At 47.0% G+C, this 24622-nt stretch overlaps 2 protein-coding genes across 6 annotated transcripts; both read right to left on the minus strand.

Annotated features, from left to right (window-relative positions):
- Positions 1-1361: 1361 nt before the first annotated feature.
- Positions 1362-2309, minus strand: LOC142404531 (olfactory receptor 5V1-like). The gene has a single exon (XM_075491494.1). It carries the CDS (start codon positions 2307-2309, stop codon positions 1362-1364), a length of 948 nt encoding a protein of 315 aa, XP_075347609.1.
- Positions 2310-10955: 8646 nt separating this feature from the next.
- NME6 (NME/NM23 nucleoside diphosphate kinase 6) lies at positions 10956-24602 on the minus strand. 5 transcript variants are annotated; one of them, XR_012776192.1, is made up of 7 exons: positions 24483-24602; positions 24265-24367; positions 24089-24128; positions 23482-23642; positions 23038-23215; positions 21390-21494; positions 10957-15888 (listed from the first exon to the last, which is right to left on the minus strand). XR_012776192.1 is itself a non-coding variant. In XM_075505440.1 (6 exons), the coding sequence occupies exons 1-5, from the start codon at positions 24570-24572 to the stop codon at positions 23049-23051; spliced, it is 561 nt and encodes a 186-aa protein (XP_075361555.1). In that variant the 5' UTR covers positions 24573-24602; the 3' UTR covers positions 10956-15888; positions 23038-23048. The 5 variants fall into 5 exon arrangements, 2 of the variants coding, with proteins under 2 accessions (XP_075361555.1, XP_075361339.1); XR_012776195.1 differs by lacking the exon at positions 10957-15888 and adding an exon at positions 18993-19927; XM_075505440.1 differs by lacking the exon at positions 21390-21494 and having other exon boundaries at positions 10956-15888.
- Positions 24603-24622: the final 20 nt, after the last annotated feature.

The raw sequence follows: 24622 nt of genomic DNA on the forward strand, positions 1-24622 counted from the left end.
ACTCTCTTACGTGTCCTAGTGAGACTCTGAACTAGGGGTATTTCAATAATTTTTTACAGTCAAGAAGGGTGTATAGCAAGTAGAGCTGGCTGAGAGGCTTGCAGCCTGGGTTGCAAGGAGCAACACATGGGTTAAAGAAACATTTTTTTCCTTGAAGAATAAAATCAGTGTGTGTTGAGCACCAAGAAGAACTGGCAAACTGCTCCAACAAGCTGTATGCCTCATAGGCCCATTTTTTGACTCTCCAGTAGGTTTCTTTGGGAACAGACTGGATTTTGCTGGGTATCTCTTGGTAACTGAGCTATGGATGAGCATGTTTTGGCCCCTTCCAGCCAATGTGTCCCTCTGTGGCACAGCTGCAGAAACACTGCTGTGGCTGCAGGCGTGCACCTGCATGCACAGCCTGTGCCAGCTTCCCTCCCCACGCAGACCCTTGCGCTGCTGGCTGGCTGCTCCTGGCTTCTGCCATGGCATTGGACACTGCTGGCCCTCATGTACCTGCCTGCAGATTTGGCCAGCAGTGGGATTGCCCCAACACCCATGCAATCATTTGAGCTTGGATCCAGCTGCAAAGCCCCTGCAAGAAGAGGTTAAGCTGAGACAGTGGCAGCTGGGCAAAGCTGGCTGCCCCATGTCACCAGCCAGCCCTCAGCCACTATCGTCCACAGCCACACCACTCACAACTGCATTTTGATTTTTTTATTGCTGTAAAGCAAAGCAAGCATTTCTGGTGAGGATTTAAGCAATGCCAGCTCACAGCTCAGTGCTGATAACTTGCTGTTTGACCAAAGCACTGAGAATAATGGGTGGGGTCTTTAAACTGCTGGCTGCTGTGCTAATGTACAAAATGCTACAGAGCTTTCATGGCAGCCTGGAGAAACCCAGCAGACATCAGACTCTGTGCCAAAGCATGTGTGGAAGCAGGATGGTGTGACAGCCCCTTTGCGGAGGCCAGATTTTGCAATCCAAGACACGGCCCCTTGTCCTGTGCAGGGCCTGGCTCAGCACCTTGGACAGCCCCAAGGCAATGCTCACGGCCTTGCTCGGGACCAGCACGTGCCTGGTACCACATGAAATTGCCTTTTACAGTGTTCCCTGGTAGCAGTGTTCCTGTGCTGAGCTCAGCACATGATATTGACAAAGTAAAGACATTATCCTGGAACTGTAGCCTTGTTCCCAATTTGATTTTGCCATTCTGCCATTGGTGATGTGCTGAGGGTCAGACAAGTGATGGCAGTGTGCCACATGCAGCCACTGCTTGGGCAGGGAGCCCTGAGCCCACTGCTGCCATCAAAGATTTCCCACAGGCAGGCGATGCTACACCGCACCACACCAGCACTCTGTTGCAGCCCTGGTGTTGCTCATGCGTTACTGCCTGGAGAGCCCAGCATGTCCCGTCCCCGCAGAGCCTTCCACAGGGCCCCCCGCACCTCCTGGTTGCGGAGGCTGTAGATGACGGGGTTCAGCATGGGGGTGACAATGCAGTACAGTGCAGAGACCAGTGTGTCAGCTGCTGGGGAGTAGCCTGAGCTGGGCCGGTTGTAGTTCAGGTTGGCCGTCACAAAGTACAGGGCAACCACAACCAGGTGGGCAGAGCACGTGGAGAAGGCCTTGCGCCGACCAGTGGCCACGGGCATCCTGAGGACAGTGGCCAGGATGCGGAAGTAGGAGACGACAACAAGCAGGAAGGGGCTGAGGCCCACAAAGACACTGGCAGCGTGGAGTGCCACTTCGCTGGGCTGGGTGCTGCTGCATGCGGCCCTCAGCAGTGGGGGGACGTCACAGAAGATGTGCTGGAGCCGGGCAGCCCCGCAGAAGGAGAGCCTGGAGGCCAGGAGGGTGTGCACAGCTGAGTCCAGCATCCCCCAGAGCCAGCAGCTGGCAGCTGCTGCCACACAGACACCCCGGCTCATGGCATGGGCGTAGCGCAGGGGCTGGCATATGGCTGCGTAGCGGTCATAGGCCATGACAGCCAGGAGTGCGCACTCAGCCCCCGCACACCCCATCAGGAAGAACATCTGTGCCAGGCACCCGCGGTAGGAGATGGTTGCCTGTGGGCGCAGGGCATTTACCAGGATCTTGGGCACCGTCACTGATGAGTAGCAAATATCCAAGCAGGACAGATGACTGAGGAAGAAGTACATGGGGCTGTGGAGATGGGGATCCAGGGACACAAGGGCGAGTATTGCAGAGTTCCCCAGCAGCGTGGCCAGGTAAATGGCCAGGAAAAGAACAAAGAGGAAGGGCCGACCATGGGAAAAGCCCAGGAGCATGAACTCCATCACATGAGTCTGGTTCTCACCTGCCATGGGGCCAATTGGGTTGGTCTGTGGGCAGAAACAAGCACTGTGAGGAGGAGGTGGTGATTGTGAGCCAGGGGACTGGAGCACAACCACCCACGAGGCAAGGGTTTCACTGGTAGGACAGCTTTGGTCCTGTCTCCATAGTGATTGAAAGCTTCCCATGCTGAGATTTCACAGACACTAGGATTTTAGAGTCCAGAGAGCAGCCATTCAATGTTGGATACCTGACTGCAAGAGAATCACACAGAAGAAACGAAGAACGGTGTGCATCTAGACTAACCCACACCTCCTGGGTTCTCCTGCCAGCCCAACCTCCTGTCTTGATGAGTATACCAAGCATGTCTCTCTTTCCCTCCTGGTTGCACTTATGGCAACTACTTGCTTTCCTACCCCTCCTTAGATGCCACAGCCACTAAGCTTGCTCTTCCCTGGCTGCTGGGTTGGGGATATGGCATCACCCTGTGCCAGTTAAAATAATTTTTTTTTCTTTATCCTGTCTCCTGCTCTGCCATTTTTGGAGTGCTTTGCTCTGTGATAACCAGTACTTAAAAAAGCATGGGTTCCAACTCAGGGTGACTCACCACATGGTGTTTGTCGAGCCACAGGCAAATTCAAGCCATCAGGAATCTCCACTGGACTGGGCCTCCTGACCTTTCTTCCATCATCCTATTTCAATTTTCACCCCAACACAAGAGTTTTGCTTACTGCATGTGAAGCTACGCTGACCATGTCCACATGATGGATGAGGCATGGGGAAGCAGTTATTGCTCATAAACCTCAGCCAAGGGCTGTTGAAGGTGGTGCTTGCTGGGTGCTTGTGGCCAGGGCTGCTGCTGCTCACCATGACAGTGCCATGAAGCCCAGGAGACGTTGGCCAGGTGCTTTGGTGCACAAATACAGCCTGGTGCAGCAGCCTCTGTGAGGCTGCTGAAGAAATGGGGCTGAGAGAGAGGTTAAAAACCACCTGCAATCACCTTGTCTTGGGGAGCAGATCTGTCCCACCCAGCACTCAGCATGGGCTCACACTGCACTCAGCCAGTCTGAAACCAGGGGCTACTCTCAGTTGGGTGAGGAAAAGGATCCAGAGAGGCTTAAGCTCACAAATGTGGCAATAAGGGGTCAAACAGGACTGGAAAGCACCAGGGCAGACTGTGGCTACATGACAATACAGGGCACCTTGGGGAACCACGGGTGATCTTGGGGCTGTGCATAATAAAATCCTGTTCTTCCTATGCAGCTTTTTCTTTGGCTCCATTTGATTGCCTCAGTAGATGTCAGCACTCTAAAACATTCCTGAATCAGATAATAACATAAGTGGCCACTGTACCGACCATTGCTGAGCAAGTGTTTGCCAGGAGCTGCGTTGGGACCAGTGCTGGCTTCTGGGTGGTTTCTCACTGACAGCACTGGGATATGGCTGGGGTGCGAGGGAGGATTGCACATCACTGAACTCAAGGATTTTGTTCTCTGCTATTCTGACTTGGAAACTGTACATTTCAAAACAAGGCCTGCCTCAGTACAGGGCAGCTGTGAGCAGCTTTTCCTTACAGGTAACTCTGTCAGACCTCCTGTGGTCAGGATTCACCAGCGTTCCCAGACAAGCTGTCAATTCATGTCACTCTCCATTCACTAAATATTAAAGATATCACCTGATGGCTATGCAAGGGCGCATTGCCATTATATAAGAACAAAGTGAATATGACCAAAAAAAAAAAAAAAAGAAAGCATTCTCTTCCTTTTTATAGATATGTTTTTAGCAACTGAGGTCAATTGTCGTGTCTCTTCACGAGATTAAACAACACGGTCAAATTTCAGGTTGGTACTCTTGCTTTACACCCATTAATCTGTTTTTAATTTATCTGTCCAAAGCATGTATCTATATTTCAGTCATGATTTTAAAACGTTGAGCAATAGAGAATTCACTGCTTCTGTTGGGAGTTTTTTTCTTATAGCTACTTACCACAAGAAACTGACAAAGCACTGTTAAAAATTGTGTGCTTTTTTTCCTGTTGGAATTGCTCGAATGACAGTTCTGTCTCATTCATAATTTTCAGGTCTTTCTCTTCCAGATTAAGGACCCTCTATTCGACTAGTATTTTCTTCTTGCTTCTACTTGCTCACTGTGATCAGTATCAGTGTTTGCTAAGTAGAAGAAGAGCTATTCATTTCTCTTTTACTCTCCAGTTTTTCAACTTTTTTTTTATTTTAATCTTGAGAGGAAAACTTTCACTCAAAAGATTAATTCTTCTTTGCCTAGCATAATGACATCCAAACTTGTTACTCCATCTTGGATGTGGGTGCTGCAAGACTGAGAAACCACTGCCTGGCCGAGCTCTCCAGCAGCCTCCCAGATCAACATATTCTTTAATAGGTTTGGGGTTTTTTTTAATTACTAATTTTGCATACATTGGACAGGTACATAAGGACTATATCATCCAATATTCCAGAAATCTCAGACCATCGCTCTTCCTCCAGCCAGCCCCCAGCCAAAGCCATGTGCATTTTGTTGCAAGAACAGCCCAACTTGTTTGGCACAGCGTTGCAGCCAGGAGCAGGTGCCTGAGAGGGACAAGAGCGGGGAGAGACCGCAGCAGTGTTCCCTAGGAATCATCTCCTGTCTCCAGCTGTCCCTGTCTGCAAAGCTGCATAATGTGCACATTGATCTGTATAAATTCAAAATTATTTATGTGTGAACTTTCACAGCGCTAAGGCAGTTGGTGGTTTTGTTAGGGCACAAGTGCCTCCGTGGTGTAGGTGTGAGAGGGGAAGACTCTGTCCAGGACCTTGTTGGATGCTTTTACTACTGACCTGTTAGCCAGAGGCAGGAGTCTGCTGACAAGTTATGGTGAAGCCAGCACCAGTGAAGGTGGGGACCTGCTTGTTACATAGGAGGAATAGGGGACCTCAGGAACCAGAGTGATAAAAATAAGAATAAATTTAGTAGTAGGAGGTTAGGCATGTAAGGGTTAGTCACCTGTTTATGCTCCGAACCGGGGCTCAACACTCGGAAATAAGAGCAGGTGAGCAAGAGGTGTGTGAGCCCATCACATACTACCAACGAGCCCTTGGTTTGATGTAGGTACACAGCAATGGCATGTAATATATTTGCAGCAGCAGCAGGGAATTGTTAGTTTCACTGCAGGAGGGACAATGAGTTCTGGAGAGCTGCAGATTATGCTTTCCCCATGCTGACAAATTCAGGCTGGATTAGGCATGGAGCTACAGGGCTACAGTACAGCTGTAAGAGTCAAGCAGAGGAATGACCCTAATTTTTCACCATGGTGTGAAGCACACAGGCACATGACAAGAAATACCAGATTTAAACCCTTTGTCCTCAGACATCCTGTACACAATGAAATAGGAAGACATGGTAGGAGAATCTCCTTTTCTCTCTTGGACTGCACAGGAATGAGCCTTGAGAGTCCCCACCTTGCCTCTCTCTCTCTCTCTCTCACTTGCACTGAAGGCAATTTCTCATGGTAACTAATGACTTGCCAAGTAGTTCCCAGTGCAGCTACACCTTTGCTTACCACTGACCAGTCCAGAAAGGCTGGATAGGGGGGCAGAGAGGGAGCGCTGATGCCATCAGTGCTAGGGAGGCAGCTGTTTTCTGTTATTCCCCCTGGGAGAAGGAAGGTACCCCTGAATGGTGCGATGGTGATGCACTAGTCTGAGACCCAGCTCAGCTCTGGTGCAGTCCCTGAAGCAGGATGCCTTACATTGCCACTGTGCACTTCTGCATAGCTCCAGCATTTTGGGGTACATTATGTCACCCTTCCTCCTACAGGAGGCCAGATGTGCTCCATGCCCACCCAGGGAAGCCAGCTGCTCCTGCAGGAGGGTGTGGCTTTCCTCACCAAGCCACCACATCCCATTTGCACTCAGGTGAGCAGACCAGATAGCCTGGAGCGTATAGCCATGGGAGATAAAGTCCGGAGCCTCGGGTACAGTCCAGTCTCAGTTTGAGGTGATGGCTGGACTGAGGGAGCCGGCAGTAACACAGGATTAATTTCTCCTCAAAAGGACTGGGTTTGTTTTGTTTGAGGCATCACCAGCAGCCACAGCCTGCTTGCATGCCCAGACCATCCAGGAGCCCTGGGTGCCAGTACTGGGTTTGCCCCCCCAAGTAGTGTGCCAATAGGGATCCTTGTGAGGGTCCCACTGTGGGTGAGGCCCTGCTCCACCATGGGCAGCAGTCCTGCCCTCCCAGCCCTCCCTTACCTCCATGTCCAAGAGCAAACAGTGGACGGCATCCAGTGCTTGGTAAGAGGGAAAAACTAGCAGTGTTCCCAGGTGCTGTCCAGTTTGTCTTACCTGCATGAGGAAAAGCCTGTGTGTCCTCGAGGCTTGCGAGCGGAGGAGAGGCTTTTAACCCTGCGAGGGCCCTGGGGGAGAGGCTTTCAGAGATAGCTCTTGTTCAGTGGCAGGAGCAAGGAGCAGAGGAGCATTCCCCCAATCAGCCTGCACAAGTGGGATCTGAGCCCACAGGAGAAAGCCCTCCTGGCACAGGACCCACCTTGATCTCCTGTTCTGCTCCAGGCTGTGCCAAGTGCAGACCAGCCAGAGCTCTCTAGCCCTGGCCTCCTGCTCCAGCCCTGTGGCAGCTCTTGGGGTGCCTGGGCTGCAGCACAACTGACCACGCCAGGCACCCTGGGCCATAGGAGGGTAGCTGGATGGGGAGGCTGACAGCTGCAGTCCCTGTGCCCTAAGTCCTTGTTTATGACCCCATTTTATCTGTTGCAGGGCTATGAGGTGCCTACACTGACCAACACCAGCAGAGAGGCAGCAATGAGGAGGGCTAGCCATTGGCCACACTTGCAGCAAAAAACTTGTGGGCAACACAGCCATAAGGTGATTGCATGGCATCTGCACTGCATCCAGGCTCCCACCATCTACAATAACCGTGCCCACCCGGCCCAGGCTGTGCAGGGCTCTCTGGAGTGGAGAGTGTGGTCCAGGGGACTGGGAGAGAACACGGCCATGGTGGGACTGTGATCTGGCAGCAGCTCTGATTGGACCTAGTTAAGGCACCAAGTAGAGTCCTGTGAATTCTTGAAGAGCTAGGCACAGGATTACATGGACTCACACAGGGTGAATGCTGCCTGCTCTGAGCCTGGAGCCATTCCTGATAGAAACAGCAGGTTTAGCTGGAGTTCACCACATAGTGCCATGGAAATATAAAGTGGGAAACCCAGGAAATGTGAAGACTGCAACAGGGAGTGAATGTGGAGATCAAGACTGAGACATGATTGTTTCTGCAGCAGGAATACAGCATTTCTTGTTGCAACCTCTGTTTCCTGATGATCGGGCAATAGGAGCTGATCCTATAATAAGCTCTGTATCTGAAATTTCAAGAGTTGAGGACTGAGCAGTAACATCATTTGGAAAGTAGGGAAAGCATAAGCAACAAACCTACATGGGAAGGAATACCCTGTGTGGAAATTCAGCATAGATACTAGAGGGAGCTACTACCTCCATGAGGGGAAAATTCGTGTCAGAGAGGATGTCTAAGGTTGTAAAAGATCAATAGCGGTAATTACGAACTCTGTATGTCTAAGAGCGTGTTTTCAGGGAAGCTGGGCTGACAGGGTAGAAGGACCATGATAACAGGACTTTGTGACACAGCCATTTGCTTTGAGTTTACAAAATGACACCTTTCTCTTGTGGCAATGATGAACATTTCCTTGTTTCATACAGAACCTCAGTGGAGTGGCATTCCAATAAAACCTGACTACTCTCCCACGATTTTAGATGAAGGCACATGCTGACAGCACTCAGAGAAGCCCCCTCCCACGCTGATATTGGAAATAGGGCTTTGCTGAGACAATCAACACTTGGCACAAATATTAAAATATACTGAAATCTTGCCAGATGCCAGAAACCTGGTATGCAGTTCTGGTAATCCATGTCCATTTTCTGTGGCAATGTCTTCAGGACAGCCTTTATGAGAAGAAATATCAATGTTTGTATCCTCCTCTGGTCTACTGAGGCATATCAAATCTAGCCTTGGGGGTCCAGCGAGAAATCAAATCTCCATGAATTTGTGAAGTGTTAAGGGAATTGTTTTTTAAATCAAATGCATAAATTTGGGGGTGTAACCATAAGGATCAGGCCCAGCTCCTGTAAGTACTCAGCACTTCTGGAAATCAGACTCTTAACTGAGTGCAGGGCCCTTACCTTCTCCAAGCATAAGTGCTACACTTTCCCAAAAAAACAAGTGTACTGTTGTAAAACAGGGAACTTCTCCAAGTCATGTTTTCCTATTTGTTTTGAGAGATGCATTCTTCCAGCTCAACGATTCTTTCTCAAGCAAAAACCACCATCGCTTGTATCACAGATCACTACAGCAATACTGCCAGCTCACTGTTAATGGTCTCCACATGTGCACAAATGCTTCCTTTGGACACAGTCCAATTCATGGTGTTCAAGGTGGCTGGAATCTGCTTGCTGGATCCAACCCCTACCCAAAGCACAGCCAGCTCCACAGTCAAAGCAAGCCACTCTGGGCTGTATGCAGTCAGGTCTGGAAAACTTCTAAGGCCAGAGTTCCCACAGCCTCTCTGAGACACTGCTCCACTACTTAATGATCCTCAGGGTGACTGTTGTTCCTTACATCCAGGTGGAAGGAAACCTCTTGAACTTCCAACTCTGAAACCTCTGGGCATTTTGGTTGATGGTAATCTCAATATGAGTCACCAATGTGTCCTGGTGGCCAAAAGGGCCAACTGTATCCTGGGGTGCATTAGGCACAGTATAGCTAACTGGTCGAAAGAAGTGATTGTCCCACTATACTTAACTCTACCTCAAGTACTGTGTGCAGTTTTGGGCTCCACAATGTAAGAAAGATATAGAAATATTAGAATGTGTCCAAAGGAATGCAACAAAGATGGTGAAAGGACTAGAGGGCATGACTTATGAGGAGCAGGTGAGGATACGAGGTTTGTTCAGCTTAGAGGAGACTGACATGACCTCATTGCTGTCTACAACTTCCTCATGAGGGGGAGTGGAGAGGGAGATGCTGATTTATCTCTGGTGTCTGGTGACAAAACGTGAGGGAATGGCTTAAAGCTGTGTCAGGGGAAGTTCACATTGGATATTAGGGAAAAGTTCTTCACTGAGAGGGTGGTCAAGCACTTGAAAAAGCTCCCCAGGGAAATGGTCATGGCTCCAAGCCTGTCAGTGTTTAAGAAGCATTTGGACAATGCTTATATATATGGTTTAACTTTTAGGTTGCCCTGTGTGGAGTCAAGAGTTGGACTCAATGATCCTTGTGGGTTCCTTCCAACTGAGAATATTCTATGATTCTGTGAAGTTAAAACCTCCTGTCTGACTTTTGCCTGCTGCCTCTCATCCTCCCTCCATGCCCCATTGTGATGAGCCTGGCATTGTTTTCTTGATAACCTTCCCATAGATACTGGAAGGCTGCTATTTGGTCCCCCCCCAAGCCATTCCTTCTGCAGGAACGCCCAGCTCCCTCAGCCTCTGCTCACAGTGCAAGTGCTCCAGCCCTGACCATCTTGGTGGCTCTCCACTGAACTCTTCCAAGTTTGTTGGTGTGTTTCTTGTTTCAGGGAACCCAGCACTAGATGCAGTACCTGGATATGATCTCAGAAGTACTGAGTAGAGGGCCATAACCGCTTCCCTCATTCTACTCTCTTCAGTTCTGTTCACACAGCCCAGGATGCTGTTGGCCACCTTTGCTGCCAGGGCACACAGCTCACTCATGTCCAGCTTGCTGCCCACCAAGGGCCCCTAGGGCCTTTTCCACAGAGCTGCTGCCCAGCCAGGCATCCCCAGACTGTCTTGTTGCCAGGGGCTCTTCCTTTCCAGGTGCAGGACTTGGTATTTGTCCTTGTTGAATTTCATGGGGTTCCTTCTGGCTCATTCTTCCAGTCTGTCCAGCTCCCTCTGGATGGCAGCCTTGTCCTTGAGCATATTGACTGGTCCCCTCAATTTGGTGTCACCCGCAAATTTGACAAGAGTGCACTCTGTCATTTCTTTCATATCACTAATGAAGATGTCAAACAGGACAGGTCCCAGGACAGATACCTGTGATGTTCTACTTGGCCTCCTTGTGATGTCACTGGCCTCCAGGTAGAGCATGACCTGTTAACCACCACTCTCTAAACCCGATGATCCAGACAGTTTTACACCACCGCTTTCACTGATGTTGCTGTTGCTTTGACATATGCAAGCTGAACGCACTTTTCATCCTGCATTTTCTGCAAATGCTTCTACTGGCTGGGCAACCTCATTTGCCCTGGCTTTCTGTGGCCGTTCTGGCTCAGGAGCTTAGTGGTTTGTTAATGGCAATGTTTCTCCCTGCTGGCTGCAATGGGCTTGTGCTCTTTTTTTTCCCCTCAGTGATTTTGACTGTCACTGATGCAGTTTCGATGGTACTAAAACTGTACCGTCCACTGCAGATGTCATCCAAACAGTAGTTCAAACAGATTTAGTACAAACTGTAGCTCAGGCTTGTGTGTTCTCTTTTTCCTCTGAACATCCCTTTTTAAAAATCTCCATGGGCAACGTTCTGTATGATTTTCTGATAAATACCACAGTTGTAAAGCTCAGCTTTATTTAACAGAGATTATAGTAAAACACCCTGTTTTACTATGACATCAATACGGTCAAGTGTCCTGAGCTTCCAAGTCCTTTGTACCAGCCAGATGTTGCCATACTGGGAGTAGGTCCTGCGGAGATCATAGAGTTGGTTGGGGTTGGAGCACAGGACATACAAGGAGAGGCTGAGACTGCTTTGTTCAGCCTGGAAAGGAGAAGGCAAAAGGGAGACCTTACTGTGGCCTGCAGCTGCCTAATGGGAGTGGTGAGAGATGATGGATACAGAGTCTTCTCACAGTTGCATGGTGACAAGACGAGGCAACAGGCACAAGCTGTAACAGGAGACATCCTCATTGGACATCAGGGAAAAATCCTTCAGGCACTGGGTCAAAGTCCTGAGAGGCCATGGACTCTCTGTCCTTGGAGATACTCAGCACTCACCTGGCCACAGCCCTGAGCAACCTGTGCTAATGGGTCCTTCCCTGAGCAGGGCTTGGACCAGGGGCTCCTTTCCACGAGCACAAGTCTGATTTCTGGAATTAAATTCTTCAGGTTTTGTAAGAACAATATTTCAGTTTTTTTCCCATTGATTTCCTCAGGGAAAGAGTTTCCTTTGGGAAATTTTTTTTTTTTGCAGGTAAGTTGCTGGAGTTGCCTGTTATCTGGACCAGGCAAGAAAAAAGAATAAGCAAAATTTGGCATTTCCAGTTTGGCCTACCCAAGATAGGATAAAAGCCTCACACTGCATCTTGTGAGAGTGGTAATGGATTACTGTCTGACTTTTTTTTTTTCCTAACACTTGACAAGGAGATTTTTTTGGCTGAAGAAAATTGCATTGTCTCAAGCTTTTATTCAGTTTAATTGACCACTTGTGTTCATATTTTAGAAAAAAAAGCAATGACAGTTGCACTTGTATGATCCAGCTATAAAACTGGCCAAACCTGACCTGATTTACTTGTGTTTGTCACGGGCTAAGAGCACGCACAAACTCAAACACCATGATCATGCAACGTAAAGTGACTTGTTACCCTGCGGTATCATCCCTGCATTGCAGGGTTTTGGGGCAGGTCTAACACCTACACAGAGTCCTGGAAAATGGAAAGTGGGTTCCTGGCACCTGCCCCAGCGTCACTGTTTCTTCCTGGTCAACTTGTACTCAGGAAGTGACAAGGAAAGTCTTTCCTGTCACCACTGAGCAGCACTTTTGCCTAATGATTGCTACGTGGTACGTCCTGGACAGCTATGACACCTGCTGCCCCATCTCCATTCCTCCCTCTTCCTATGGCCAGCTCCATCCTCCTGCTGCACGGAGCCAGCCCTCCAAGGCTTCTCACCCAGGCTTTGCCCGAGGCTTGGGCATCAAGTCTGCCCCAGGGACCAATTAGTGCACTTTAAACAAGATGCTTTAAATAGAAGGCTGAAGTTTGAGAGAGAAGTTTTCTTGTTTCCAGTTTGTCTGCTTGGTACCCATTCCCCACAGGCTTCTCTCCACAGAGAAAATGCCACTTGGGTTTCAATACCAATTACTAAAAGCTTAGAGCACCTCACTTCCTCACCTAGCATGTTTTTGTGAGACTTGTAAACAAGGCACAAAGTGGGCTATTAAAAGTTCAAGGCAGTCACTCATGCAATAACTTTGAATCTGTTTACATCTGCTGTAATCAACTGCATCATAATGTAGAAGAAGCAGAATGAGACATGGAGAAAGTATGTCTTTGTTCTATACAGACTTCCCATCTTTGAAATGTTCACACTCTAGACAAAAAAATACACACAAAGTTGTTGAAGTATTAAAAGGAGAAAAAGGTAAATAATTTAACAGTGCTTTAGCAGTCAATATGAAATACCTGAATGACAGTAAACTTTACAGAAAATGTAAGTTATTGTAACAGGAAATACAAAGCTGAAGTTCCACGGCCATTTTTAATACCAATTGTATTAAAACTCCTGCTCTACTCTAAGGCAGTATATCTACACCATATATGTATACTACAGCCATGTCAGATAGGTATGACAGATTGTTATAGGTATGAAGGGCAGTTTGATATCCCTGGCTTTTACTGGGAGCTACAGATTCCTGACCTATCTGTGGCGTGGGTGCATAGGGAGATATAGGTCCATATTTAGTGCAAGACCCACTCCATGACTGATGTGAGCCAGATCACAGCTACATGTCTGGAGTGGGTATCACAACAGGTGCCACAGCAAAAGCACATCAGCTAGGGCCACAGTGTCTGATCTAAGCACCTGGAGAGACATCTCACAATATGAAGCTGGGCTAGAGTTTTTCATTGAAATGTATGTTTTACAGTATTAGATACGAACTTGACTTACTATTGGAGGAATTTAGCAACAGTGTTTGTGGCAACACTGGAAGTCAGGACATAGCATGCCTTGAGCAAACAGAGGGAGCGCAGCATGACCCCTTGAGAAAGGTTTTACAGGGAAAGACAGTGCTGCTGATTAGATAGCCAGAATTCAACAGAGACACCAGCACTCATTTCTTGAGTTGTTTAGAGTAATACATAGTGTAGCACAAAGATGATAGACTCACCTGCACTAGTCATTCTGTGCAGGTGTCTCCATTCTCCATTCTATCTCCATTCTCTTTCATCAATGGAGAGTGACTGGTGGTTTGGGGGCAATTTGCCCAAACTGTCAGGCTGGGACAGCTTAGACTCACGGTCCTTCTGGAGACTGGTGCCAGGCCTGAGACAATCTGAGCATCCCTGGACTCTGCTTCCAACATCCAGCATTTTCAAGGCTATTTTACAGGTGTGCACCACTTCCATTGTCAAGCAGGGCACAAGCAACCCAGAGGTTTCTGGATATGGGGAGACACTCTGCTGGACATGGTACAAGAAAGAACTGGTCAGGCATGTAAAGGCTGAGGATAGCTTTAGATGCAGCGACCACAAGATGGAGGAGTTCAGAATCCCAAGAGGAGAGAGAAAGGCAAAAAGTGTGAGGGCCTGAGGGCACTAATATACCTTAAGCTCCCTGACCAGTCTCACCTGTGACCTCCACCCACACTCTGCCCATGGGCCCAAGAGCTCCATTTCAGCTCAGGCCTGGACCTTAATCCTTGCTATCATGGGCAAAACAATCTCAGCTTGAGGAATTTCACTTAGTTTATTGCCAATTAACATAAACTTTTAATTACTGATTCAGATACTGAGGAAAAAACAAGATTACAAATAATTAGAGAAACACTTATGGAAACACCTTTCCTCCCCTTTCTCAGGCTCAGCTTCAGCCCAACACCTTTTCTCCCCCTTCTAGTCTCAGCTCCCCTTGTTGCCCCTGCATGTTATACTCAGTTCCTCCCAATCCCTTTGGTGAGGTGATGGGCAGCACAGGAGCTTGGGGTCATTGTGTTGTGCTTTCTCTTGCCACTCATTGCTTCTTACTCTTTTCTTCTACTGCTCTTTCCTTCTTGTTTCCTCTGCTCAGTCATGGCACACCCATGGGCTGCAGTCCTCTCAGGGGAGTACCTGCTCTAGTGTGAGTCCTCCACAGGCTGCAGTTCCTCAGAGGTGTCCCTGCTCTGGCATAGTTCCTCCCTGGGTTGCAGTCCCTTCAGGGAGAAATGGGCCAATGGGAATTTCACAAAGTTCAGCACAGGGAAATGCAAAGTCCTGCACCTGGGCAGGAATAATTCCATGTGCTAGTACTCAACTAGGGGGCCAAAGCAACTTTGCAAAGAAGCACCTGGGTGTCCTGATGGGCAACAAGCTAACCATGAGCCAGCAATGAACCTTTGTGGCAAAGGCAGCCAACAGCATCCTCAGCTACATTAGCAAGAGCATTGCCAGCAGGTCGAGGGAGATCTTTTCCCCTCTATTCAGCACTGGTGAGACCACATCTACAGTACTGTGACCAGTTCTAAGCTCCCCAGTACAAGAAAACCTGGGCAAAACTGGAGTCCAGCATGAATATGATTAAGAGATTTAAGCACTTGACATGTGAGGAGAGGCTGAGAGCTGGGACTGTTTAGCCTTGAGAAGGGGAGGCTCAGAGGTGTTTATCAACATGTATAAATACCTGATGAGAGGCAGTAAAGAAAACCATTGGTATCCAGTGAGTAGGCAAGAGGCAATAGGCACAAACTGAAATACCAGAAATTTCACTTAAACATAAGAAAACATTGTTTTTACTGTAAGGGTGATAAAACAAGGTCCTGAGGAACCTGCTCTAGGGGACCCTCCTTTGAGGCGGGGATTTTGGACTAGACAATCTCTAGAGGTCCTTTCCAACCTCCAGCTTTCTATGATTCTGTGACTCAGGTACACGTGGCACATGTGGTGGAGCCTGTATATCACAGGCGAGGACTCCAGGGTGTTGCTGCAGTAGAGCACAGGGCGGGCATGTGGGTACATGAGCAGCAGGTCAGTCCTCTCCTTCCTCCCAGCGTGGCCATAATTCAGACCATACCCACCTCAGGGGCTCTATTGCTATTTAGTATTTCCCTTTCTGCATTTGATCTATCCTTTTTTCAGTAGCTGGTGTCTAGCTCTTTCCAGGACTGTGGAGAAGTAAAATGCCAATTACAATAAAGACAAGATTTGTCTCTTTAGATCTAACTGCATGAACCACTTGTCTGTCTTATAAAGATGCATCTTACTTTACAGTGCTAAACAGAAGGAAGTTCTAAGATGCCAAAGAATTCATGGCTTTGGTCTTATACCAGGCCTATTGTTTTCACATTGTAAAGACAAGGACCTAGTAAAGAGAGAGATGCCTGAGAAAGAAGCCATAGAATAAAATCACATGCAAAAATAGAAGTAATACTATTCAGGGAAGACTGTGTGTCAGAGATTCAATCCACCTCAGTACTGAAAGTACCAAGTATTAACAAAGTGCAGTCTTAGATTGTGAGGCTAACAACCATGTCCTCAGTGAGCCTTTCTACAGTGCCAACCATCAGCTAAATTGCCAGAATTGCACCAAGTTGCAGATTGGACATATCCATGTGTCTTCTGTGAAGGAACAGGCAACTCATCAGTCCACACATTCTTCAAACCTGTCAGTAAAAGAACAGAAAAATTATGAAATCCAGAGCAAATAGCTAAGAAACCCAGTTATTACGTGCTGAAGTGAGATGATGCCAGGTATCAGAAGGCTGGGGTAACAATAGCTGTCCAATTGCTGTCACAGTGAGCGAGTCAAGTGGTGCTGGGATATGTGCAAGTCTCTGCAGTGTGTTCTCAGCCCCTTTCTTCATCATTCCTAATGTTCAGTTGCCTTTTGACCACTCCTGACTGTTTTACTGAAAACATGTCACATAGTAGAAGTGTGGACCCCACAAGGGCATATGAAATCTGTCAAATAAACATGAAATAAAGTCGACAGAATTCCGTTCTCCTTTCATATGTGGATCTACAAACATCATTCCTCTGATCAGAGAGCTGAGAAAGGAATACAACAGCTCCATTAATTTTGAACAAAAGAAGTGGCAGAATGGGTTCATTCCCTTCTAACTGCAGAAAAGAAAAAGGGGTCCCTTTGGCTAGGATAAAAATCCCAAGACATTTGGAATTTTTTTTCAAAGAAAAGGCTTCCTGTAAGAAATAGAGGCTAACCATGGTGCAAGGTAGCAACTACTAGGTATCTTCCCACACTGGATGCTTCATTTGTGTTCTGGCACATGCCTCTAGGAAAATAAATTCTTATACACTTTTAATAGGCTCTGTTAAAGCAACTCACCACTGGACCTGAGCCCCCACATGCAACATTTCACATAAAGAGACAACAGATACTTGGTGCACTAAAGATGCAACAGATACTGCACTGTAATTTACATGGGTGGCACTCTGACATAACACAAGTTGTGACTGCAGGCTCAAGAAGATCTGAAAAACATTCTGCAGAGAAAAACAGATGTGAGGATGATCTGCAAGCAGTTCGGTGCTCGCTGCATTTTTTTCAGTCTCTGTCCTGGTGTGCTCCTCTGTCAGTGGTGAGTCTGGGTAGTGTTGGCAGGTGAGAATCCCTGCAAGTATGCCTGCTGCAGTGTACCGGGACACCAGGCTTTGAGCTAGCCCAGCTATCTCCATGCTTAGTGCAGGATGAAAGTCAGAGTTGCAATGATTTTTCATAGAATCACAGAATGGTTTGGGTTGGAAGAGACCTTTAAAGATCATTTAGTCCAACCCCCCTGCCATGCGCAGAGACATCTTTCACTAGATCAGGTTACTCAAAGCCCTGTCCAACCTGACCTTGAACACTTCCAGGGATGGTGCATCCACAGCTTCTCTGGGCAACCTGTTGCAGTCTCACCACCCTCAGGGTAAAACATTTCTTCTTTATGTCCAATCTAAACTTACCCTCTTTCAGTTTAAAACTGTTGCCCCTTGTCCTGTCACTATAGGCCCTGGTAAAAAGTCTTTCTCCATCTTTCTTATAAGCCCCCTTTATATATTCTGGCTGATGTAGTTGCCAAGCCACTCTCCATGATATTTGAAGTCACGGCCAGGTGAAGTCCCCAGTGACTGGAGAAAGGGAAACATTGCACCCATTTTTAAAAAGGGTAGAAAGGAGGACCCTAGGAACTACCAACCTGTCAGCCTCACCTCTGTTCCTGGGAAAATCATGGAACAGATCCTCCTAGAAGCTGTGCTAAGGCACACAGAGGACAGGGAGGTGATTCAACACAGCCAGCATGGCTTCACCAAGGGCACATCTTGCCTGACCAATCTAGTGGCCTTCTATGATAGAGTGACTACATCAGTGGACAAGGGAAGAGCTATGGATGTCATCTATCTGGACTTCTGTAAGGCCTTTGACATGGTCACCCCCAACATCCTTCTCTCTAAATTAGAGATATGGATTTGATGGATGGACTGTTGACTGGATAAGGAATTGGATGGATGGCTGCATCCAGAGAGTAGTGGTCAACAGCTCAATGTCTGGATGGAGATCAGTGATGAGTCGTGTCCCTCAGAGGTCCATATTGGGACCAGTACTGTTTAATATCTTCATCAATGACATAGACAGTGGGATTGGGTGCACCCTCAGCAAGTTTGCAGACAATACCAAGCTGAGTGGTGCAGTTGACACGCCTGAGGGATAGGATGCCATCCAGAGGGACCAGGACAAGCTCGAGAAGTGGGCCCATGTGAACCTCATGAGGTTAAACAAGACCAAGTGCAGGGTCCTGCCCCTGGGTTGGGGCAACCCCCTGTATCAATACAGGCTGGGGGCTGCAGGGATTGAGAGCAGCCCTGCAGAGGACTTCAGGGTACTGGTGGATGAAAAGCTGGACATGAGCCAGCAAGGTGTACTTGCAGCCCAGAAAGCCAATTGATCCTGGGCTTTGTAACAAGAAGCATGGCCAACAGGTCGAGTGAGGTGATTCTGCCCCTCTATACTCTGCTCTGGTGAGACCCCACCTGGAGTAGTGTCCAGCTCTGGGGTCCTTAGTTCAGGAAAGACATAGACCTGTTGGAGCGGGTCCAGAGGAGGGCTACAAAAATGATCAGAGGGATAGAACACTCCTGCTATGAGGACAGGCTGAGAGAGTTGGGGTTGTTCAGCCTGGAGAAGAGAAGGCTCCAGGGAAACCTTATTACAGCCTTTCAATACTTAAAGGGGGCTTATAAGAAAGATGGGGACAGACTTTTTAGTAGGGCCTGTTGTGATAGGACAAGGAGTAATGGTTTTAAACTAAGAGGGTAGATTCAGACTATATATAAGGAAGAAATTTTTTTACAATGAGGGCAGTGAAACACTGGACCAGGTTGCCCAGAGAGATGATAGATGCCTCATCCCTGGAAACATCCAAGGTCAGGTTGGACAGGGCTCTGAGCAACCTCATCTAGTTGAAGATGTCCCTGCTCATTACAGAGGAGTTGGACTAGATGACCTTTAAAGGTCCCTTCCAACCTAAACTATTCTATGATATATTCAAAAGCTGCAATAAGGCCTCCCCACAGCCTTCTCTTCTCCAGGCTGAACAACCCCAACTCTCTGTCTCTCTCCATAGCAGAGGTGTTCCAGTGCTCTGACCATTTTTGTGGCCTCCTCTGGACCAGTGACTATGGGTGTATCTCCTGGAGATAAATATGCCACTAAGAAGCTGCTGGTGCAAAGATTCTCCAGAATCTGCTGTTGCATCTTAGACACCTCCAGTACATAACAGCTACATGAAACCTGAGATGACTGCAGCAAACTGCAGCTGCCATGCCTGCCCTTCACCTGCTCTTTGTAAATGCCTCCCTCCACCAGATGGTATAGGTCTTCTGGCAGCAAAATCCTGAGACGCATGATTGCTGAGACATTTTTATTACCTGTGTCACAGGACTGGCTCTAAAGCAAGTCTCTTTCGCAAGAGGTCTAATGTGCCATTGAAAGTCATATGCAGCTCAATTCTCAGTAATGAAAAAAATGTAATGCCAGGAGACACCACTACACTTCACTGTCTGTACTTGCATCACAGCCCATTAATACCCCAGCTTATTATGAACTGAGCCCAAAGCTTTCCATTAGCTCCAAGTATTTTAGTCCTCAAGAACCTAAACTCTGTATATACAGAACAGGAAGACCAGAGAGTAAGAGGAACATCAAACTGCAGAAAAAAAATAGACCATAAGTGTTTTCTTTGTATCACAGAAAATTAACAATCTCCCACCTTATGGCCAAGACAAGTCAAGTAGGGGATAGATTCAGACTTATTAACCAAACTTCATCTTGGGCTCGACAAGGTAGAAGTACAGGCAAGAAAAAAAACACACAACAGACTGTACTCATGCCTGCATAATGATCCACATTTGAACATGGGCTTGCTTGGGTCCAGAAGCAAGACAACCACATCTACATGATACACAGTTCAAAGCCCTGGTGGATTCCAGGCAGAAACAGTTTCCATCTCTCTTCATCAGATCCTGATCCCAGTTACTAACATGTCCAGGACATGAACTGCCCTTGCATTCAAACATCTTTACATTAGGTTCCCCATTGACTATCTAGTACTTTTATTAGCCAGATTTCCTCTTTATTTGCTCCCCTTTCTTCCAAAATATCCCAGATAAACAAAACCTGGCTTCCATATTTTCACACAACACCTAGAAAAAAAAAAAGTAGTCAGTTATGCAAGCTGTTGTTGAAGTTGAGTACTTAAATTTAAAATGGGACATTGTTTATCTTTTCCAGAGAAAAGATGTTCTGGAGAAATTCTTCAGAAATCTGTCCCATCTCCTGAGTGCAAAGAGAGGTCTGGAAGCTAAGCAACTGGTGGGATAAATTATGTTAACAGGACTGTAGTGTTTCTGTGAAATACTGGAGCACTTCCTCTAGAAAGCAGAAACTGTATGGTTCAGCATCCTTCAGTCTAATATTCAGGTACCATGCTTCTGTGCAAATAAACAACAGGCAGAAGGCATTTAAGCATTAGTAAGAAGAGGACAACAACCAAAATACAAATAAATGTCCACCGTGCATGAGACATTACAAATGTAAGCTAAACCAGCATTCAGATAACTTGTCTTTATTATTTTACAACATAATGTTTGGAGCTCAAATAAAGCAACCAGAAATCTTTATGAAAGAGAAAAAATAGCATATGCTAGACATTACCAAGATTTCTTAAGAATGGTTTGACTCAGGTGTAAAAAAAAAAAAAAAAAAAGCATAATCAGAGGTTTCAACTTGTTCTGTAAAGACAGATTAGGGACAGGGAAGGGGGCAGCAAGAAGAGAAAAGTGAGGAAAGGGTACAAGAAATTGTTTTAAATTAAAGCTATTGGAAGTTACAAAATCAAAGGTGATTCACCACAGGACCAAGAGGCACCAGGAGGCATACAAAACAGATGCTAAGTGTCACTAGAGAAGTTAAAAAAACATTTCCTGAGCACTTACAAGGAGGGGGGAAAAGGGGAAAAAAGGAAAAAAAAAACTTTAATAAGAGTCATCAAAATAGGGAACACCTGCTGTCAACTCATAAATCCAAAGGCTTCTTTTGATATTAAAAATAATTTTTGCCACTATCTCCTGCATCTAACACCAAATATTTCAATATTCAATCTCCTGATAAAGTTCACAGAACATCTTTAGATTTGCAAAATAAGCACTCTGTCTATTGAATAAACACTCTGTCATTGGAAATGGGACTGCACAGTTTTGACGACCCCTACTCAGGTACAGTCTTGGTGGACCAAAGAAATGTTAATATGGGCATAACAACTGGCAGCTAAGTAATGGTGACTGTGATCTGGTAATTATTCTGTGAAAACACTATGCCACTAAGCCAATGTTATTTGTACTTGAAATTTTAAAAAGGTCAGTTTCCCCAAATGTAATAACTGCAAGTGACTAGAAAAAAAAAAAAACAAACATTTAAAATAAGAACTGTAAGCTAGGAATTATCATTTAATGACATCCCAAATTAATATCCAAAAAAGAAAGCACAATATAAAGAAGAAAGGTGAAAAAAATAGTAAGGGTTAATAGTTACAAGAAAAACACACAAACTCAGGGAATCAATAAAATATCAGTTGACAGTAGCATTAAGGACAGCAAGATTTCAGACCTGTATAAAAGCATACTCGATCATGAGCAGATCCACCATTGGATACTGCTGGTGAAAATAAAAGCAGCAATGCAAAAATATTCCGCAGATCCTTTTGATCTGTACCTGGAACAAAACAACGACTGCATTTAATCTCATATAATAGTAAGGAAGGAACAAAAATGTTGACATATTTAATCAAGGAAGCTCTATGGCAGCACTTCCTACAACTAAACATTTTTCAATCAAATGCCCAACGTTTCACATAGTTGTCTTAAACTAGTCAAAAAGTAACTTGCCTTTGACCTGTGACACAATAATGCACAAGTAAATTTGGGACCCAATCAACAGCTCAGTCAACAGCTTTAGTGACTAGTATCATTGATGCTAGTCACACATAACTTCAGAAAAGGGAGTCAAGCTAACAAACTTCTTGTTCCAGTACATTACAAAGGTACCTTCACCAATACAGTGCATTTGAAATTATCCAAAAGAAATTCACTCAGTACAACATGGCACCTTAATTAAAAGAAATCAGCATTGTATGAAGCTATTAGGGGGACAGTTTAAACAGATTAAAAACTCATACAGGAACAGATCTCAAAATGCATCAAACAGGAAAGCATAAATAAGCACATCAGAACCTTGCATTGTACCTCAAAACCAAGTCCTCATGCACCATATAGTAATTTTATCAATTATCTGCATAATTAAATGACTTTGTCCATATAATTTACAAAGGATATGGAACTCAGTGCTTCAATGCCCAGTAAGTCTATAGGCAATGAAGTCTTTGAGTTGCCATTGGGCATTTTGTTACAAGGCTTAATGTAAAGAGCTCCTGGCAGCCTCTGTGTACCAGCATTCAAATTAACTTCTCTGGCCTTTTATTATGGATTCAAGAAATCCATAGCTCTAATAGCCACTCTCAAGTTTCATAAGAACTACTGATCTCATGCCCCAGGCAATCTAAAAGCACAAAATAGAAGATCCTTCACAGGCACTGGACAACTCCACACCTTTCTGCAACTTCCCCTAGAACTTCTGTTGCAGGCTTGTCAGCCCAGACCAAACTGAACCAACAGGATATGCTGTTTTCCTCTTGAGAATGGCTTCTAACTGTGCCCTCCACCAGATGCTTAAGACACGAACCATGATACGAAACTGAACACAACCTTGTTTCTCAGCTTGGATCCAGGAAAGCAAGGACAGGAGCATTAATATTGCCCTGCTTACCACTGCATTTTTTCATATTCTTTTTCCCCTCTTTTCTCCTTAAGGGACTGTGGAAACAGAGCAAATATTAAGAATCTGAGGCCTACTATCAGCAAAACCAATCATATCCTAACTGGAACTAGCAACCCCCTTTCCACCTAGCCCTTTGATGAACTCACCTGTACTGCTCATATCCAGATAAACACGAGGGACCAGTGAACTGCATGGCTAGACCTCTGTATCAAGTTGGAGTACTGCTACTTGAGAAGTTTTTCCTAAAATGCCCCAGCACCTGTATGCTGCATGAATAACATAATCCCAGGTAGCACAACATAATGTGCATTAGGTCTTTCCCTTCCGCACACGCCTTAAAACATGCCATGGCTCTATGTCTTGTTATGGGGCTGACCCGAACAGTGTGCCTAGCAGCTACTTCCAGCTCAGCAAAGCATACCCCCGGGTAACTCAGGTCAACTCTGTTTCTTCATCTGTGAACACACAGTGGACACGCTCCTCTGCATTGTAATACACCTGCCCACAGCGCAGACGTGGCTCTTCCTGCTGGTACCAGACCTGCTCATTGAACTCTGGGAAGAAAAAGGCAATTTCTCTGCTGGCTGATGCTGGTGAATCTGTTAGAAAACAGAGGAAAAGAAGATGAGAGATAGCAGTCTGGCACCGCAAATATGTGCCACGTTCCGAAGCGAAGGGCAGAAGCCGTAAAGAAAAGCGCCAGGCTCGGTCGCATCAGGACAAGTGTGAGTGGAGTCTGCAGAAGCACGCAAATCATTAACTTTGACTCCCAGAACGGAAAGCAAGCAAAGACAGACAAAATACCATCATTCACACCTCCCTGAGCTCCAGTCTTTGCCCAACACTCAGCCAAGGACAGGTCTACCTGAGCCATGAGTGGTATTCCTGGTGTCAGTGAGGCCATAAGTTCCTCGGATGGAGTCCGGGACGCTGTTTCGGGCTCGGAATACTTTGGTGGGTCCCATCAGGGATCTCCAGAGGGGGACAGCATTCTCATGGGCCAAGATATAAGCCCACATGGGGCCACTGAGAAAAGGATCAGGGGAAAAGCAGAAGTAGATAAGGTTACAAAAGGGCATAGATCCTTCATTGTTATAAATACAACAAGTGCAAAGAAGCGCAACTGCCATGCAGTGCTTTCTGGGAGGGGATACAGACCTATCATGACACTAGACACTGAGACCATGGCTCAGAAGCAAAGCATTTGCATGAATTACCTCCTCCTAGGTAATGGTATCCACAACCTTTGGGGATGCCACCCCACCAAGTACTACTGTTGTCACAGTAGAGTTAGTTCCTGACATTTCTCCACCGCCGAGCCCAGAGCCTTCCCCCTCAGTACATGACAAGCACCAGCTCTTGACAAGTTGCATCCCAAAGTGGACCCCTCCAGATGCAGAAGCATTGCTCAGGCAAGACAAGTGTCCACCTGCAAAGCAAAGTGAGCTTCCTCCTGCGGGCACGGCAGGTACCTGGCCATGAACTCCACCAGCCGCTGGTAGAAGAACCGCCCTGCAGGAGAAAGACGGCCCGAGTCACATAGCCCAGCTCTACCGGCACCAGCCCTGTCCGGCGGCCAAGCTCGTCTGCCCGCATGCTCCTGGTGGCAGCGGCGGCCTCACCCGCCCGGGAGCCCCAGCCCGCCTACCCGCGTGCTCCCGGTAGAAGCGGCGGCTCTCCTCCCGTCCGCAGCGCAGCTTCTTGGCGCGCACAATGAGGAACCGGTTGCTGAGGATGGTTTCGTGCACGGCCTGCGGGCAGAGGCGCAGCGGCTGGGCGGGCGATGCGCACCGCCAGGACGCCCCAGGCCGGTCCGACAGACCAGGCCAGGCCAGGCCAGGCCGGGCCGGGCCGCCTAGCCCTCACCTCTAGCACCAGTGGGTGGGCCACAGCGTCCGGCTTCAGCAGCGCCAGCGTCAGCTGCAGCGGCCGCCCGGAGCGTCCCACAGCAGCCATGGCACCTCCTCGCCGGGCGGCGTCGCGCCGGTGACGACAAGTGGAGCGGG

This window comes from Mycteria americana, chromosome 1 (assembly GCF_035582795.1).
Source record: "Mycteria americana isolate JAX WOST 10 ecotype Jacksonville Zoo and Gardens chromosome 1, USCA_MyAme_1.0, whole genome shotgun sequence".
Taxonomy (NCBI): Eukaryota; Metazoa; Chordata; class Aves; order Ciconiiformes; family Ciconiidae; genus Mycteria; species Mycteria americana.

Bases quoted from the DNA above. Each gene is read 5' to 3' on its own strand.
- LOC142404531 (XM_075491494.1), bottom strand. From the start codon at position 2,309: ATGGCAGGTGAGAACCAGACTCATGTGATGGAGTTCATGCTCCTGGGC.
- NME6 (XM_075505440.1), bottom strand. From the start codon at position 24,572: ATGGCTGCTGTGGGACGCTCCGGGCGGCCGCTGCAGCTGACGCTGGCG. The intron at 24,368-24,482 runs GTGAGGGCTAGG...CTCTGCCCGCAG, and splicing joins CCCACCCACTGGTGCTAGAG to GCCGTGCACGAAACCATCCT. The intron at 23,643-24,088 runs GTACCTGCCGTG...TCCTTTTCTCAG, and splicing joins CTGGTGGAGTTCATGGCCAG to TGGCCCCATGTGGGCTTATA.